Source organism: Hypanus sabinus, chromosome 17, assembly GCF_030144855.1.
Source record: "Hypanus sabinus isolate sHypSab1 chromosome 17, sHypSab1.hap1, whole genome shotgun sequence".
In the NCBI taxonomy this organism is placed as follows: Eukaryota; Metazoa; Chordata; class Chondrichthyes; order Myliobatiformes; family Dasyatidae; genus Hypanus; species Hypanus sabinus.
In genome coordinates, this window is record NC_082722.1 from 28,821,844 (window position 1) to 28,842,159 (window position 20,316).

The following is a 20,316-nucleotide window of genomic DNA, read 5'->3' on the forward strand; positions in this document are numbered from 1 at the left end:
GGCTTTCAAATAACATACTGCAAAAGGCAAAGGCAATCAGAATACTATCTTAAGTAACATTTTTAGTAACCATAGTCGGCCCTCCTTATCCGCGGGGGTTTGGTTCCAGGACCCTCCGCGGATACCAAAAAACACGAATGCTCAAGTCCCTTATATAGCCTGACCAGTGCAGTGGTCTTTAGGACTCAGCAGAACCCTGAACCTTACTTAACCTGTCTCAGTGCAGTGGACATTAGGACCCGGCGCAACTCTGAATCCATAGCGTTTCTGTTCACGAAAATAACCACGATCACGAGTGAAAATAAAGTGGAAGTAATAAAGCAATTGGAAGAGGTGAAACACCATCGGTCATTGGAAAAGCGTTAGGCTACAGTGGGTCAATGATCGGAACAATTTTAATGGAGCATGTAAAAGGCACTGCTCCAATGAAAGCTACAATTATTACTAAGCAATGCAGGGGTTTAATTATTAAAATACATACGTTTCTTAAGTGTCTTATATGCATAGAAAGGTAAAGTGTATACTATATACTAAGACAAACGTTTGACTAACTGACGCTAAATAGTACCAATGTACCTGTTCCGACTTCAAATCCAACTTAAAGACGGACTCAGGAATGGAACTCATTCATAACCCAGGGACTGCCTGTACTTTTAAATCATCTCTAGATTACTTATAGTACCTAATACAATGTAAATGCTATGTAAATAGTTGTTATACTGTATTGTTTAGGGAATAATGACAAGAAAAAATAGTCTGTACATACTCAAATAACGAGTGCTGGAGAGAGAACTTCTAGGTTTACCCCAATCCGCGGTTGGTTGAATCTGCGCATGCGGAATCCGCGGATAAGGAGGGCCGACTGTGTCTTGAAATTTTATGGATTTTTGCAACATATTCAGTTTTGTTCGAAATTTGTATTTATTTTTAAGATTACACTTCTAAAATAGTAGCTACAGAAGTTTTCCCAAAGTTATAACATTTTGAAGGATCATACAAACATAATCAAAAAGTTAATAAGTGTTCTACAAAAGGCAGCAGTTTACTCTGACAACTGCCTCGATAAAACAAATACGGAACATTTTGCAATATTAAAACATACAAATTAGCACTAATAATTTAAAGATAAACCAATCCAGATAATTTTCAAAAAGTCTTTTTATTGTGAACATTTTTGAAATATTATCCAAACAGGAAATTTCCATATTCAAGATAAAAAAAAAACAAACTTAAAATTACAACAAAATTGTAAATGCTGAAAAACAATTAACACAAACTTATTTTTCTTCTTGTTGAACTAACATGATGGAAATAAACTATTTGCTGAGTGAAATTTCAAGCAGTAACAGTCCAACACTAATTAGAAATATTCTGAAAATATATTTTGGATGCTCATTCAACTCATGACAGTTGTATTCAACTCTAAGTCGAGGTCAGAATTTTATAGTGAAATGCTTTTTAATGCTTAAAGAATGTGAAAACAGAAGGTTGATGTTCAATTATTATTTGTGTTTGATACACTTATGCTAACATGCAGATACAGTCTTTACTGTATCATAAATGTAACTATGCAGTAGGAAAAAGGATGCTTATATTTACATAGTTTTGTTTTAAACTGACCAACATATAAAATGGACTATCCAAATTAGAGAAAGATTTTTTTTAAAAAAAAGTAACTAATGCATTAGGTGGACCGAGCTGTGGCTCCAAGCCAATTTTATTACCACAGATAAGGGAGATTCAGTTTCTTTTTTATAAAACAGTTATGTTAATTAGTAACATACGGATGTGAATTGTATAGTTATAACACAATCTTTACAGATGGCAGAAGCACAATCAGCCACAGAGTTCAATTTAACTCAGTGGAGTCATCAGTCCCTGAAGCATCATCGCAAGTCTTCGAGCTCTTTTACTCACATTGTTGGGAGGTTCTGCTTGGTTGAACTGATACAGTTTCTGTCTCACTTGATTTAAAACAGAACCCATATGATCCCTGGCAACTGGGTCTGTGTGATCTAGATTCATGATTGCGTCTTCCAGGTAACTGAAATGAAAGCAAAGATTAATTATTGCATTAAAAAAAAACAGAAAATAGTTGGCCTTTTGACCATTTGAGCTTGTTACATCATTCAATACAATCATGGCAGATTGTCCATTTTAATATTAGATTCCTGTTTTCACTTCAGACCCCTTGATGCTTCATGTCTAGAAATCTACATACCTCCTAAAATTATGCAGTGACATGACCTCCACTTTCTGTGGTTAAGGTTTTCCATCATCCAAGTGAAGAGATCACTCCTCATCTGTCTAATAGGACTTACCCCCATCTTAACTCATTGTCACCTCCCTTTCGACACCTCCCAAACCCCTCATGGGAAACATTACCTGCACACCCACCCTGTCGGAACAGGTAATAGTCACCATAAATAATTTATAATATTTTTCACATGAAAAATAGGGAACACTGCATCACAAACATCCATTGAGAGAAAAGATAAAAACATTGACCTTGGATTTATTCATAAATTACCCTTCACACTGTCAGAATGCCTAAAAAGTGATTATTGACATTGAATTTTTTTTTAATATTCCACACTCAGAATGATCATGTTTTGGGCATAAATTAAAACATAATTTGCAAGACTCCACAATGAATTAAATCACTGATACTTTCTATTTAATCCACAAGTAATATTAGAGCAGAATTAGGCCACTCAGCCCAACGAGCCTGCTCTGCCATTCAATCAAGGCATTTTTAAAACTGCATTGACCCCTTTTCTTCCCATAACCCTTAAATCCCTGAAGATGATGGGGATTGGTTGAATGTAAATTTCCTTTAAGTTCTATTTGTAACTCAATTATATGAAAGACAGCACCATTTACAATGTAGCATGGCACTGGACTGTTAATGGTTATTTGGATCCTTATTATGTAAGATGGCTCCTTGGATTACAAAAAAAAGCTCAGGTAAAAGATACCAGTTAAAACATTAGCCCTTTTCTCTCCAGTGTTAACTGATTGCTTACTAATTATTAATTTTGATACTGTAACTGACCAGCACACGATTTTTCATTAGCACCTTACCCAAGTTTTAATTCTGTGCGAGAGTTGAGATCTGTGGAGAGCTGTTGAATAAGTGAAAGCAAAACTGGCTGGGTTAGGGGACACGGATGCTGACCAAAGACCAGGTGAGAATCCACAGTTTCACAGACATAAAGTACCAGGTTGAGATCTGCCGCAGTCAAGGCCTGATTGACAGAACAGAAAAAATTAATGAAGCAAGTTGAGAGTTAAATTTATTCCAAAGTCATAAGCGAGTATTTCCTGCTCAAATCGTTGCATTTTTACTCATAGCTTACTGCAGTTGTTCAATAATTAGTGTAATAATTTGAGCAGCAAAAGTAAATGAACCAGTTCTGTTAAAGTTTTAAATAAAAGAAATTTTTTAGAGTAGTGTTCAATCACATATCTTAACACTAACTATCTTAAAAAACCTGTCATCTCATGATTGGTGGCACTGGGAGACAAGATCTCCTTTTTATTCTTCATTAAATAAATGTCGACAACCTCCAATTCATATTACATATTACACTAATATCATTGCAAATCACGAAGTCGAAATAGGAGCTCTTGTGGGAAACTATCTTGTCAAAATTTGGTAGCTCAGTTTCTCTCATTTCTAGATCACAAAGTCCAATATGTCAAATTAATATTTTTTGCAAGGATACATTAACAACCCATTTACAAATCAAGGAAAATTTGGTTTCTAAGTTATTATTAAATGCTGTGTACATGGTGGCTGCTACTTTCATTTTCATCTACTCAGAGACCTTATAAAGCCTTTCCATGAATTGAAGAATCATTTCATATGTACTTGCTTCTCCTTTTAATTGTATGTCCAATCCTATTTGTGCAGAGCTTATTTTCAGTACAGGAACTGATCTTTTGGCCTACCATGTCTATGCAAACCACTAGGTACCTCTTTACACTAATCACATTTACCAGTACATGGAGTGTAACCTACAATGCCTGGCAATTCATCCGGATGCTTCTTGCATGTTTTCTTAAGACACGCTTGTCATGGGGTAAAGTTTCTTTCCATCCATGACCCTCAATTTTGTACTTCTATTGGTTCATTCCTCAGCCTCATTTGGTCCAAGGAAAGCAAACTTACCCTATCCAACCTCTCCTAATTTAACATTGCATCTCAGACAATATCCTGGTAAATCACACCTGTCTCCTCTACAGTGCAATCTTGTCCTTCTTAATGCATGACAAGAACTGCTTGCAATATTCTACCTATGTCCTAACCAATGTTTCAGAAAGTTGTTCTAAGACCTCTCTGAACTAAAGCTTTTCTTCATCACTCCAGTTACCAATGCTGCCAATTTCAAGAATCTATTGGACTTGTGCACAAAAGTCCCTTTGCTCCTGAATATTCCTGAGGACTCTATCATTCACTGTGCAAATCTTCAATCCTCTAAAATGCATCACATCACATTCAGCAATGATGAATTTTCATCCACCATTGCCCTATCCAACTTACTAGCTGATCAATAACCTACTCAATATCAACACTAATTTTCATGCCATCTACTTTTAATCAAACTTTTACATTCACATCCAAGTCCTTAATGTACATAACAAACAGCAAAAGTCCCAGCGTAATTTCCGCTAGTCACAAACAAAATAAAAACGCATATAATACTAGAACAGCAGCATTGGACCAAACTGGAACAAGACCTTGCTCACAAGGTAAACAATAGACGGTAGTGCTATGTCAAGAAAGTTGCAAATCAAGAGAAATGCATTCATGCTTTAGGTCATTTAAAGTAAAATTGGATAGGTATATGGACAGGAAAGGAATGGAGGGTTATGGGCTGTGTGCAGGTTGATCAGATTAGGTGAGAGTAAGCGTTCAGTGCGGACTAGAAGGGCTGAGATGGTCTGTTTCCGTGCTGTAATTGTTATATGGTCCTCAAACCAATGCATGTTCTCATCTTTAGGATTTTATTTGTATAGAATACAATGTTACACTAATAACTTCATAAGAACAGCATCCAGTGAAAGAAATACTGTCAACCTACACAACCATAATTATTTGAAACTTTAACCTTATTTGAGGTAACATTAAACTAGTTGAAAAAGGCTTGATGATTTATTTTAGTTCCCTTGAGAATGCTCAATTTATAGAAAATAATACTGTTTGCTAATTTAACAGCCAGTTAATGACAAGCAATCATTTCTATAAACTGTACATAAAGCACAATCACAGAAGATTAGCTTCAATGAATCTGCTTTCAGTAGACATTAGTCAAAGTAAATTATCAAGGTACATAATATGTCACCATATATTACCTTGAGATTCAGTTTCTTGCACCCAGTAATTTTTGCAGTAGTTATATCTCTAAGCAATTTTATGCTGAGATTTTCAGATTACCTTTGGGCAGCTTGTAACCACATAAACATGAATTACATAGCTCCCAAATGGAAGAAAAACTCAAAACACTACAAGTCTGAAATACTTCTCAGGAAACAAGCTGGTTCATTTGCATGCAAGACCAGATATATGATGGCCACAACAAGTCAACCAAGAATTGTCATCAAAAATTCACCTTATGCATTCAAAAGTCAGGAGGCCTACTTTGTTCCACCAGCATTTTGTGTGTGTTGTTGTTTGAATTTCCAGCATCTGCAGATTTCCTCGTGTTTGCAATTACAAGTGTCTGCTTTAGTAATTTCAGTTCTTATTTTAAGCAGCACGTACAAGTGGCCATGTTCTGTGCCCTTACTCACCCCAACCCTAACCTATTAATCTTTACCCTACCATATCCTTTACTATTTCTACCTCCTCATACCGTGTACACATTCTCAACTATAGGAAAGACGTTGAGGCTTCAGAAAGGGTGCAGAAGAGGTTTACCAGGATGCTGCCTGGTTTAGAGTGTATGTGCTTTCACAAGAAGCTGGCTTGTTTTCTCAAGACTGCCGGAGTCTAAAGGGAGACCTGGTAAGAGATTTACAAGATTATTAGAGACATTGATATAGTGGACAGACAGCAACTGTTTTCCAGGGTGAAATGTCTAAGACCAAAAGGCTTGCATTGAAGGCAAGACATGGTAGGATCAATAGGGATGTGAGGGGCAAGTTTTTTTGACTCAGATGTGGATAACTCGAACGTATTGCCTGGTGTGGTGGTAGAGGCAAATACATCAAAGACTTTTAAGTGATGTTTGGATAGGCACATGGATGTAAGGAAGGTAGAGGGATATGGGTATGGTGTAGGAGGGATTAGTGTTTGGTGTTTTTTGATTTCCTTTTTAGCTGATTTAGAACAACCTTGTGAGCCAAATGGTCTGTTCCTGTGCTATACTGTGCAATATAATCATTTGACAAGGTTCCAGATGGACATGTATATCCACACATTCTTAAAAACTCAGGACACATTTGGTCAACAGATTACAAAGATGTGACTGTACTGAAGCTTCAGAAATATACAAAGACTGTGTGGGGCTTGAAAGATTTAAATAAGAAAGATAGTATGAGCTGGGATTGCCCTCTTTGCAATTAAGGCAACTATGGAGAAGCCTTAACTGAGGTAAAAAATATTAAGGGTCCAACACATAGTCAAAAGGAAGGGATTAGTTCTCTTAATCATGGGATGAAAGGGGATGTCCAAAGGAGAGACTGGAGGAAAAAAATTGGGGGATAGAAACCAGCAGAGTACTAAAAGAGCTATGTGCTAACTATTGGAAAGCAAAATTATGCTGGGAGCTTACTTTGAAATGACAGAGGCCAAGTGTTGGAAACTTTCTACAAAATCTGAAACTTGATACATCACTCTCAAATGTAACAAGGAAAAGTGAAAAGGATGTACTGCACCAAATCATTACACAGTGCATTGGGCTAGAATAAGGTCAAAACAATATTGCAGCATAAAGACCACAAGGCCTGAGCAGAATTGGACCATTCAGCCATTAAGTCTACGCCACCATTTCCTAATGGCTGATTTATTTTCCCTATCAACCCCATTCTCTTGCTTTCCCCCTATAACCTTTGACGCCCTGACTAATCAAGAATCTATTAATCTCTGCTTTAAATATATCCAATAAATTTCTTCCTGTTCAGAAAATAGTTTACACCTTTATTCCATCTACCAAAGTGCATTACCAGATACTTCCCTACATTATCTGCCATTTCTTTGCCCATTTTCCCAATCAATTCAAGACCTTCAGCAGACTTCTTGCTTCCTCAACACCATTTGTCCTCCACCTAACTTCACATCTTCTGCAAACTTGGACACAAAGTCATCAATTTGTCATCCAAATTACTGAAATATAACATGACAAGAAGCAGTCCCAACACTGAGCCCTGCGGAACATCACGAGTCACCAGCAGCCAACCAACAAATGCCCCCTTTATTGTGACTCTTTGCCTCCTGGTAGTCAGCCAGTCTTCCTATCCATGCTAATACCTTTCCTGTAATACTATGGGCTCTTATCTTGCTAAGCAGTCTCATGAGTGGAACCTTGTCAAAGGCCTTCTGAAAATCCAAGCATACAACATCCAATAATGCTCCTTTGTCTCTCCTGTTTATTCTCAAAGAATACCAACAGACTTATCAGGTAAAATTTCCCCTTAACCATGCTGAGTTTGGCCTGTTTTATCAAGTGCCTCATAGTAACTCAAAACCTCATCCTTAACAATCGACTCTATCATCTTCTCTACTACTGAGGTCAGACTAACTGGCCTATAATTTCTCTTCTTCTGCCTCCCTACCTTCTTAAAGAATTGAGTGACATTTGCAATTTCCAGACCTCCAGAACCATGTTAGAATCCCGAGATTCTTGAAAGATCACCAACACTTCCACAATCTCTTCACTTCTTTTAGAACCCTAGGGTACTGTCCATCTTGTCCAGGTGACTTTTCTACCTTCAGACCTTTCAGCTTCTCAAGAACCTTCTTAGTAATAACAACTATATTCACTTTTGCCCGACACTCTTGAATTTCTGGCATAATGCTAGTGTCCTCCACAGCATCATTTTCTAGTGACAAATATCCACTCTTGCCTCTTTTTTACTCCTTATATTTGAAAAACTTTTGGAATCCTCTTACATTATGGCTTCTTTCCTTATGGCTTTTTTAGTCGCCTGTTGTTTTTTTTAATAAAAGTTTCCCAATCCTCTAACTTACCACTAATTTTTGCTCCATTATATGCCCTCTTTTGCTTTATGCTGTCTTTGACTTCCCTTGCCAGCCACGGTTACATCATCCTCCCTTTAGAATACTTCATCTTTGGGATGTATCTATCCTGCAACTTTCTGAATTGCTCCCTGAAACACCAGCACTGCTGCTAGCATCCCCTTCAAAGCAACTTTGGCCAGCTTCTTGCTCATGCCTCTGTAATTCACCCGATTTTCCCCACTCTACCTGCACATTGAAAACCACCATGACTACAGTAACATCGTGCTTTTTATATGCCTTTCTGTCTCCTGTTGTAATTTGTACCCCACAGCTTGGCTACTGCACGAAGGCTTGTATACAACTCCCATCAGTGTTTTTTTTACCCTTGCAGTTTCTTAACTCTACCCACAAGGGTTCTACATCTTCCGATCCTGTGTCACCTCTTTCTACGGATTTGATTTGAATTTTTAACAAAACAGCCACCCTTCCTCCTCTACCTACCCGTCTGTCCTTTTACTACGTCTAACTTTGGACGTTACGCTCACAACTACTGTGTCTGTAAAAATATTCACCCCCCCCAGATGTTTTCATGTTTTGTTTTACAACAATGAATTACAGTGGATTTAATTTAGCTTTTTTGACACGATCAATAGAAAAAGATAGTTTTGTGTCAAAATGAAAACAGAGCTCTACAAAGTGATCTAAATTAATTACAAATATAAAACAAAATAACTGATTGCATTAGCATTCACCCCTTTCAAGTCAGTATTTAGTGGATGCATCTTTGGCAGCAATTACAGCCTTGAGTCTGTGTGGATAGGTCTCTATCAACTTTGCACATCTGAACAGTGCAATTTTTCCCAATTCTTCTTAATAAAACTGTTCAAGCTCTGTCAGACTGCACAGAGATCGTGCGTGATCAGCCCTTTTCAAGTCCAGCCACAAATTTTCAATTGGATTGAGATCTGGACTCTGACTTTGCCACTCCAGGACATTAACTTTATTGTTTTTAAGCCATTCCTGTGTAGCTTTGGCTTTATGCTTGGGGTCATTGTCTTGCTGGAAAACAAATCTCCCAAGTTTCAGTTCTCTTATTTTACCCTCTACCTTCACAAGCCTTCCTGGGTCTGCTGCAATGAAGCATCACCATAGCCTGGTGTAGCCACCACCACGCTTCACCGTAGGGATGGTGAGTTTTTGAGTTTAGTCTAATGGCCAAAAAGCTCAATTTTGGTTTCAGCAGACCACAGAACCTTTGTCCAGCCGACTTCAGTCTCCCACATGCCTTCTAGCAAACTGATATTTCATTTGAGTTTTTTCCTCTTCTTATTCCCTCATAACGAAGCACCCAGGCAACAGTTGTATGCGCAGTTTCTTTCATCTCAGCAATGAAGCTTGCAACTCCTCCATAGAAACAAGGTGCAGGAGTAGGCCATTCGGCCCTTTGAGCCTGCACTGCCATTCAGTATGATCATGGCTGATCATCCAACTCAGAACCCTGTACCTGCTTTCTCTCCATACCCCCTGATCCCTTTAGCCACAAGGGCCATATCTAACTTCCTCTTAAATATAGCCAATGAACCGGCCTCAACTGTTTCCTGTGGCAGAGAATTCCACAGATTCACCACTCTCTGTGTGAAGAAGTTTTTCCTCATCTCGGTCCTAAAACGCTTCCCTTTTATCCTTAAACTGTGACCCCTCATTCTGGACTTCCCCAACATCAGAAACAATCTTCCTGCATCTAGCCTGTCCAAACCCTTTAGAACTTTATACGTTTCAATAAGATCCCCCCTCAATCTTCTAAATTCCAGTGAGTATAAGCCTAGTCGATCCAGTCTTTCTTCATATGAAAGTCCTGCCATCCCAGGAATCAATCTGGTGAACCTTCTCTGTACTCCCTCTATGGCAAGAATGTCTTTCCTCAGATTTACAGCTGTGCCATACTCTTTCCATTTCTTGATGACTAACTTAACTGAACTCCAAGGGATATTCAGTGACTTGGAAATTTTCTTGTATCCATGTCCTGACATGTGCTTTTCAATAACCTTTTCATGGAGTTGCTGGAGTGTTCTTTTGTCTTCATGGTATAGTTTTTGCCAGGATACTGACTCACCAGCAGTTGGACCTTCCAGTTACAGGTCTATTTTTACTACAATCAGTTGAAACACCTTAACTATACACAGGTCTCCATCTACATCTCCATCTACATCATCTACTTTATTCCAAATACTACACACATTCAAATATTACACCTCTAGTCCTGTATTCATCATCCTTTTCAATTTTGCTCCACTTCAACTCATCCCGCTGTCTGCCCTATCATTTGCCTGTCCTTCCTCACAGTCTCACTACCCATTGTATCTACTTGTATACCAACTGCCCCATATGGTTCCCATTCCCCTCCCAAATTAATTTTAATCCTCCCCGAAGCTCTAGTAAACCTGCCCACAAGGATATTGGTTACCCCATGGGTTCAAGTAACCAGCCCTTTTCATACAGTTCATACCTTCCCCAGAGGATATCCCAATGTTCCAGAAAGCTGAAAGCCTGTCCCTATTCCTTGGCCACACACTTATCTGCCAAATCATCCTATTCATACCCCCACTGGCATATGGTACAGGTAGCAATCCAGAGACTCCTAACCTGGAGATCCAGCTTTTCAGCTTTCTACCTAACTCTTTATATTCTCAGTTCAGGACCTCCTCTCGTTACCCACTTATGTTGTTGATACCAATATATACCATGACTTCCAGCTGCCCACACTTCCCCTTTTAGGATGCTGTGGACCCAATCTGAAACATCCTTGACCCTGGCACCTGTGAGGCAACATACCAATCTGAACATCTCTCTCAGGTCAACAAAGTACCCCGTCTGATCCTCTAACCATGGAATCCCCTATCACTACTGCACTCCTCTTCTCCTTCTTCCCTTATTGAGCCACAGAGCCACACTCAGTGCCAGACACCAGACCACTGTAGCTTTCCTTTGAATTCTGTTGGGGAAAATGACCGAGCAAAGTGGCATACCTGTTGTGAAGAGAACGGCCACAGGAGTACTCTGCACTGGCTGCCTATCCTCTCCCCAGTTACCCATCCCTTGCACCTGGGGTTTATCTACCTCCCTGTATGTCCTGTTGATCAACCCCCAAGCCTCCCAAATGATCCAGATTTCATCCAGTTCCAGCTCCAATTCCTTAACACGTACTGAAAGAAGATGCAGCTGGATGCACTTGCAGGTAAAGTCCAGCCTTCCCACATCCTGCAAGAGAAGCATTCCACTATCTTACCTGGCATACCCTCTGCTCTCACTGTGCATTACAAAAATCAAGAGTCCATTTTGTTGTACAAGAGGTCCGCTCAAGAGTCTGAATACAGTGGGGTAGAAGCTGCCCTTGAGCAAGGTGGATAACCTTTCAGGATTTGTATCTTCTTTCCAATGGGAAATGGATGAAGAGTGAATGTCAAGGTTGGGTGAGGCCTATGGTTATGCTGGCTGCTTTAGTGTGGTATGTGTAGAAAGAGTCCACAAAGGGAAAGCTGGTTCCAGTGATGTGCTGAGCTGTGACCACAACTTTCTGCAATTTATTAGGGTCACAATGCAGAGCAGTGGCCATACCAAGCCATTATGCCTCCATACAGAATGTTTTCTATGTTCATCAATAAAAAATAGTTAAGAGTCATCAGAAACATGCTGCCTGACGAAGCAGAGGCACGAATGAGCTTTCTTGGCTGTGTTATCAACATGGTTGACCCAAGACAGGCGTGACGTTCACACCTTGGAACTTGAAGCTCTCCACCTGAACACTGTTGATGTAGATGGGCAAATACACAATCTCCCAATCTGAAGACAATAACCTGCTTTTGTTGACATTGAGGGGAAGCTCACAGTTCAAATTTATTATCAAAGTATGTACATCATACAACCTTGGGATTCATCTTCTTGCAGACACTCACAAAACAAAAACATAATAAAATTCACTAAAAAAAAAGACAAGACAGCCACATATCCAATTTGCAAGTGGACAATTCGCAGAATTAATAAAAAAAATGTAAACAAAAGCACATGAACATGTACTGCAGAGTCCCCGTGTGACCACAGCAGCAGAGCCCATCCAGAAGCCCAATGGTTGCAGGGCAACAACTGATCACGAACCTGCCAGCATGGGGCACAAGACTCTGGCACTTTCTGCTCAACAGTAGTAACAAGAAAAGGGGGAGACCGGTCAAAAACAGGCAACGGTGCCAAACACCTATTCATTTTCCACTCTCGCTCTCAATGATTTTAATCGTGCTCAATGCTTTAATTGACAGAGTAATGGAGCCAACCACCGGTTTGTCTTCCACTTTCAGATCTTGATGCAGTGACCACCCCAAATGATGGCTAGTAATTTTATGAGCTGTCTGCTAATCTTCACCGTCGGTCACTTGCGCCTTCTTGCAATTCTTGCAAGATTGTTTTCATGACACTGTGTCCCTAAGCTCTCAATCTCCTCTATATTCCGACTCAATGTTATTTGAGATGTGGCCAACTACAGTGGTATCATCTGCAAACTTGTAAATGGAGTTAGAACATAATCTGGCTTCGGAGTCATGAGTGTATAGGGAGTACAGTAGGGGGCTGAAAACGCAACCTTGTAGAGTACCAGTGATTAGAATAATTGTGGTAAGGATGTTGCTGCCAACCTTTACTCCTTCGAGTCTGTTCGTCAGAAAGTCAAGGATCCAGTTTCAGGGGGAGGCATTAATTCCCAGGGTTCGGTGATGAGTTTGCTTTGAATAAGAGTATTGGAGGACAAAATGTAGTCAATAAACAATAGTCTATCATAGGTGTCTTTACTGTCCAGATGCTCCGGAGATGTGTAGGGCCAATGAGGCAAATCACAGGGGGTTGAGGTTGTCTGGAAAGCTGAAGTTGTTACGTGCCATGACCGACCTCTCGAACCACTTCATGGCAAGATGTTAAAGGGCAGCAGTCATTAAGGTTAATTATCTTGTTTTTCTTGTGTACTGGGATGACAGCAAACTTCTTAAAGCAGCAAGGAATTACAACCTGAAGCAGGGAGAGGTTAAAATTAGCTGCAAATACCCCTGCCAGCTGAGCCTCACAGGGACACCATCAGGGCCCCATGTTTTTTGCCTATTCTGCTTCCGAAATGCTGGTATTCCAACTGTGACTGTAGATTCAAGTGCACTGAAGACTGTCAGGATGGCTGGTGACATACCTGCTCACTTCTGTTCAAAAACTGTCTTACTGTCAGTAGTAATGACACCAAAGGTCTTCACAGTGTCGATACAAGAAATTCAATACTCTCAAAAGCACATGGCTTTTTCATACTCAACCTGAACTGGGATGGTGAAATAAATTATGAAGAGCTTTGAGAAGTACAGACTAAATTGATCATATATTTCATTTTAAAGCCGAAAGATTAAGAGTAGTCACATTACTGGCTCACTGTGGAACATAGTCAATAAATCAAAAGTACTGATGAACTGGACAAATAGAGCTACTACACCATTTTTCAAAATGGATGTTTGTCAAGAAACTAAAATTAATTGCAATTATACTTTTAAAGACAATCAAAATGCTAACATTCTTGAATATCTCAAGATCAGTATTCAAGACCTGGGCTTCAGTACCCCTTTCTGCAACTAGATCCTGGACTTCCTCACTTCTAGACCCAGTCAGTTCTGACTGGCAAAATCATCTCCTCCACAATCTCCAGGAGCACCACTGCTCTAAGTATTTTACACCTATGACTGTGTGGCCAAGTACAGCTCCAACATCATATACAAGTTTGCTGATGACACCACTGTTGTGGGTTGCATCAAAGGTGGCGATGAATCAGCATACAGGAGGGAGATTGTAAATTTGGCTGAGTGGTGTAATAACAACCTCTTACTCAATGTCAGTAAGACCAAGGAAAAGATCGTAGACTTTAGGAGAGGGAAACCAGAGGCCCATAAGCCAGTAAACTGGGTGAAGAACAACCAAGCTAAAAGGAGAGGGTATGGCAGATGTAACAGTTTAACCTTCAATTCATCAATTCTTACACCATGGCAAAAATGAGCAGAGCAACAAGACAATATGTAGTCATCCTGCATCAGCAAGGTCTCTCCCAAATAGAAATTCCGCAGCAGCTGGTAGCTTTAAGATATGCTGTCCAAGCTCTTGTGAAGAAGCACAAAGAAATGGGTAAGGTCGAGGAACAGAAACACAGCAGTGAACTATGGATAATGTGCGCAACAGACAAGAAGTACATCAAACTGATATCCTTTCTAAATCTGAAGTGAAGTGTTGCTATCAGATCTGAACTCACAGAAACCACTGAAACCCACGTACACTCCTCAACACTCTGGAGGTGTCCTGTCAGAAGTGGCCTTCATGGAAGAGTTGCTGCCAAAAAGCCATTCCTCCAAAGTGAAAACAAACTAAGAGGCTCACCTACACATAAAAACACAAGGACTGGATGCTGAATAATGGCAGCAAATGCTCTGAACCAATGAGTCAAATTTGAAACTTTTGGTTCAGACAGGAGGCACTTTGCTTGCAGAAGAGTTGGAGCACACTACATGGATAAGTGCCTGCAGCCAACACTAAAGCAAGGCAGAAGATCCCTGCTGGCCTGGAGTGCATTTCTGCAAATGGAGTTGGTGATCTAGTCAGAATTAATGGATCCTCAATGCCAAGAAGTACAAGCAGATTCACATCCATCAGGCAATACCATCAAAAAGGCATCTGATCAGTCCTAACTTCATTCTGCAGCAGGAGAATGACCCCAAACACACAACCCATGTCATAAAGAACTACCTTCAGCAAAAAGGACAAGGAGTTCTGGAATAGATGGTATGGCCTCCACAGAGCCCTGATCTCAAAATCAAGACCATCTGAGATTATCGAGACAGAAGCAAGTAAGACACACAAAGTCTGCAGAAGAACTACGGCAAGTTCTCCAAGATGCTTGGAACAATCTACCAGCCAATTTTCTTACAAAACTACATGACAGTATATCTAAGAGAATTGATCCAGCTTTAAAGACAAAGGGTGCTTATAACAAATACTGATTTTTATGTTTTTTTAACTGTTTACTGCTTTAATTTTTTTGATATTTAGAAACTTTTCATTTTGTTATTTTTCAAAGCACCTTTGCTTTACAGAATTTCTTTTTACATGAGCCCGTCTTTTGTACAGTACTGTATATGACATTTAATGCAAATGCTAAATTGGGCAGCAATGATTAGAATCAAAGATTTTAGAAGGCTTTATACCAACTGACCTGAGTATCAGCAAATAAATATCAAAAATTTCATCTCCACTAGAAATTTCATTCGTCACCTTGTGGTAATAGGCTCATTCTCTTACACAAACCTGTTGAAAAGCTTGGTTAAGTTGTCCCTGTTGTAACAGCTGCAAAATATGGGCCTGCTGGGATTGGAAATCCACGTGAGTTGATGGAATTGGAGTGCCAGCAGCTGATCGCATGGCCTGCATTATGCTGGAAGCAACAGCAGCCTGTTGTTCCTTCATTGCTAGGCCAACTTCTCCTTTAACGATTCTCTGAACTTGAGTTAAAATCGATTCCTGCAAACTGTTGAAAATCAATATGAATGTTATGAAGCATTTTCCATCAAGTCCTATATATTGTAGCTGTGGATACACTTTAATAAACAAACTGTCTCTTATCCAATAATTAGCATGCTGAACTGTGCATCTCATTTATGACAAATAAGGAAAAATACCAACTTTTAATCTGTTTTATATGATGCTTTTCAACTAAAATTATATATGGAAAAATACCAAAACAATTTGTACACAACTAGAAATATTCTGTTTTTAGAAGTCCTCACTACACATGTAGTCAGCTGCAATAGCACCACCTGAGATTTCCCCCACGAGGACTTAATCCAGGGATCTCAAAATACTGAAACTGGTGACTCACAAAAGAATTACACTGCCTAACAGACAAAGGAAAAAGCAGGCCAATATCTGTTTGCAACTAAATTAAAGACTAGAAATTAATTGTGATCCTGCTAAACATGGCAAGGGCACATGCTACTGAGGTTAAGATTATGTAGTGTGGATATACAATTTGTTCAATTATCATTGAAAAGGTGAGGTCCTAGAGGACTGGCAAGTGTTCCAGGAATTCACCTTATCAACAATAATTGAATAAATTGCATATCCACACTATGTATTCAAAAAAACAGAATATTTATAGCTGTGTACAGATTGTTTGGATATTATGTTATATCTCTATTTAAGAAGACAGTAAGGAAAAATGTCAAGAACTACATATTGTAAGTCTCACTCAGTGGTAGGGAAGTTGATGGAGAAACTTCTTAGGGATAGGATGCACAAGTATTTAGAAACCCATTGTTTAATTAGGGAGAGCCAAAATGGCTTTGTGTAGAGCAGCTCCAGTCTTACTGAGTTTTTTGACAAGGTGACAAGAGAGATTGATGAGGATAGGGCAGTGGATGGTGTCTGCATGGACTTTAGTAAGGTGTGGAGGTGATAGAGAAGGACTATAGGCAGATAGACACTCCGGGGCCTGGGGAGACAGATAAGTGGGCAACAGTCAGGAGAGGGAAGGGCAAGAGGCAGATGCTAGAGAGTACCCCAGTGGCTATCCCCCTTAACAACATAGGTAGGAAAAGGGAGGAGGGCCTGAAAACAGACTGCAGGGAGATAGGAAGGAAATTGAGAAGCAGACCCACAAAAGGCAGTAACCTCAGGATTACTGCCTGTGCCACGTGACAGTAAGTATAGGAATATAATGAAGTGGAGGATAAATGCGTGGCTCAGGGATTGGAGCAGGGGGGCAGGGATTCAGATTTCTGGATCATTGGGACCTCTTTTGGGGCAGGTGTGACCTGTACAAAAAGGATGGGTTGCACTTGAATCCCAGGGGAACCAATATCCTGGTGGGGAGGTTTGCTGAGGCTACTGGGGAGAGTTTAAACTAGAATTGCTTGGAGGTAGGAACCAAACTGAAGTGATGGAGGAAAGGGAGGTTGGTTCACAAATAGAGAAAGATTGGAGATAGTGTGAAAGGGGGGGATAGGCAGGTGATTGAGAAGAGACGCGCTCAGACCGATGGTTTAAAATGCGTCTATTATAATGTGAGGAGTATTAGGGACAAAGCAGATGAGCTTACAGCGTGGATCAGCACTTGGAGCTATGATGTTGTGGCCATTACAGAGACTTTGATGGTGCAGGGACAGGAATGACTACTTCGAGTCCCAGGCTTTAGATGTTTCAGAAAGGACAGGGAGGGAGTCAAAAGAGGTGGGGGCATGGCACTGTTGATCAGGGACAGTGTCACGGCTGCAGAAAACAAGGAATTCATAGAGGGATTGTCTATGGAGTCTCTGTGGGTGGAAATTAGGAATAGGAAGGGGTCAATAACTCTACTGGGTGCTTTTTATAGGCCACCCAATAGTAACGGAGACATGGATGAACAGATAGGGAGACAGATTCTGCTAAGGTGTAATAATAACGGGGTTGTTGTGGCAGGAGATTTTAATTTCCCAAATATTGATTGGCATCTCCCTGCAGCGAGGGGTTTAGATGGGGTGGTGTTTGTTAGGTGTCTTCAGGAAGGTTTCGTGACACAATATGTAGACGCTGTACTTGATCTGATATTGGGAAACGAACCTGGTCATGTGTCAGGTCTCTCAGTGGGACAGCATTTTGGAGATAGTGATCATAATTCTATCTCCTTTACCAGAGCATTGGAGAGGGATAGGAACAGACAAGTTATGGAAACGTTTAATTGGAGTAAGGAGAAATGTGAGGCTATCCGGCAGGGACTTGGAAGCATAAATTGGAAACAGATGTTCTCAGGGAAACATATGGAAAAAATGTGGCAAATGTTCAGGGGATATTTGCATGGGGTTCTGCAATGAAACAGGGAAAGGATGGTAGGGTACAGGAACTGTGGTGGACAAAGACTGTTGTAAATCTAGTCAAGAAGAAAAGAAGAGTTTACAAAAGAATTTTAAAAATCTAGGCAATAATGGAGATCTTGAAGATTATAAGGCTAACAGGAAAGAGCTTAAGAATGAAATTAGGAGAGTGGTAGGGGCCATGAGAAGGATTTAGCAGACAGGATTAAGGAAAACCCCAAGGCATTCTACAAGTATGTGAAGAGCAAAAGGATAAGACGTAAGAGAATTGGATCAACTAAGTGTGACAGTGGAAAAGTGTGTATGGAACCGGAGGAGACAGCAGTGGTACTTAACGAATACTTTGCTTCAGCATTCACTACAGAAAAGGATCTTGGTGATTGTAGGGATGATTTACAATGGATTGAAAGGCTTGAGCATATAGGCATTAAGAGGATGTGCTGGAGCTTTTGGAAAGCATCAAGTTGGATATATCTCTGGGACTGGATGGGATGTACCCAAGGCTACTGTGGGAAGTGAGGGAGGAGATTGCTGAGCCTCGGGCAATGATCTTTGCATCATCAATGAGGACAAGAGAGATTCCAGAGGATTAAAGGGTTGCAGATGTTGTTCCCTTAGTCAAGAAAGAGAGGAGGGATAGCCGAGGAAACTATAGGCTAGTGAGTCTTACTTCAGTGGCTGGTAAGTTGACGGACAGGATCCTGAGAAGCAGGATTTATGAACATTTGGAGAGGCGTAATATGATTTGGAATTGTCAGAATGGCTTTGTCAAAGGCAGGTTGTGCCTTATGAGCCTGACTGAATTTTTTGAGGATGTGACTAAACACATTGATGAAAGTAGAGCCAGTGGTGTGCCTTAGGGATTTGTTCTGGAACCCCTACTCTTCAAGATTTTTGTAAGTGATCTGGATGAGGAAGTGGAGGGATGGGTTAGTAAATTTGCTGATGACACAAAGGTTGGGTGTGCTGTGAATAGCGTGGAGGGCTGTCAGTGGTTACAGGGGGACACTGATAGGATGCAAAACTGGGCTGAGAAGTGGCAGATGAAGTTCAACCCAGGTAAGTGTGAGGTGGTTCATTCTGGTAGGTCAAATACGATGGCAGAATATAGCATTAATAGAAACATAGAAAACCTACAGCACAATACAGGCCCTTCAGCCCAGAAAGTTATGCTGAACATGTCCCTACCTTAGAAATTACTAAGCTTACCCAGAGCCCTCTAATTTACTAAGCTCCATGTACGTACCCAAAAGCCTCTTAAAAGACCCTATCATATCCACCTCCACCACCATTGCTGGCAGCCCTTTCCACGCACTCACCACTCTGAGTAAAAAAACTTACCCCTGACATCTCCTCTGTACCTACCTCCAAGCACCTTAAACCTGTGTCCTCTTGTGGCAACCATTTCAACCCTGGGAAAAAGCCTCTGACTATCCACACGATCGATGTCTCTCATCATCTTGTACACCTCTATCAGGTCACCTCTCATCCTCCTTCGCTGCAAGGAGAAAAGGCCAAGTTCACTCAACCTATTCTCATAAGACATGCTCCCCATTCTAGGCAACATCCTTGTAAATCTCTTCTGCACGCTTTCTATGGTATCCACATCCTTCCTGTAGTGAGGCGACCAGAACTGAGCACAGTACTCCAAGTGGGGTCTGACCAGGGTCTTATATAGCTGCAACATAACCTCTCGGCTCCTAAATTCAATCCCACGATTGATGAAGGCCAATACACCATACGCCTTCTTAACCACAGTCAACCTGCGCAGCTGCTCATTTGAGTGTCCTATGGACTCGGACCCCAAGATCCCTCTGATCCTCCACACTGCCAAGAGTCTTACCATTAATACTATATTCTGCCATCATATTTGACCTACCAAAAAGAACCACCTCACACTTATCTGGGTTGAGATCCATCTGCCACTTCTCAGCCAAGTCCTATCAATGTCCCACTGTAACCTCTAACAGCCCTCCACACTATCTACAACACCCCCAACCTTTGTGTCTTCAGCAAACTTACTAACCCATCCCTCCACATCCTCATCCAGGTCATTTATAAAAATCACAAAGAGCAAGTGTCCCAGAACAGATCCCTGAGGCACTCCACTAGTGACTGACCTCCATGAGAATATGACCCGTCCACAACCACACTTTGCCTTCTGTGGGCAAGCCAGTTCTGGATCCACAAAGCAATATGCCCTTGGATCCCATGCAAGGTACCTAA

General features: G+C 40.5%; 1 protein-coding gene across 1 annotated transcript in view; it reads right to left on the reverse strand.

Annotated features, from left to right (window-relative positions):
• Nucleotides 1-916: 916 nt before the first annotated feature.
• The window catches only part of edc4 (enhancer of mRNA decapping 4), a 104,241-nt gene continuing 84,841 nt past the window's right edge, over nt 917-20,316 (reverse strand). Inside the window, exons 27-29 of the mRNA XM_059992738.1 lie at nt 15,551-15,770; nt 3,085-3,248; nt 917-2,044 (exon numbers count right to left, since the gene is read on the reverse strand). Coding sequence (XP_059848721.1) covers nt 1,855-2,044; nt 3,085-3,248; nt 15,551-15,770 — 574 coding nt within the window. The 3' untranslated portion in view covers nt 917-1,854. The remainder of the gene's footprint in view (nt 2,045-3,084; nt 3,249-15,550; nt 15,771-20,316) is intronic.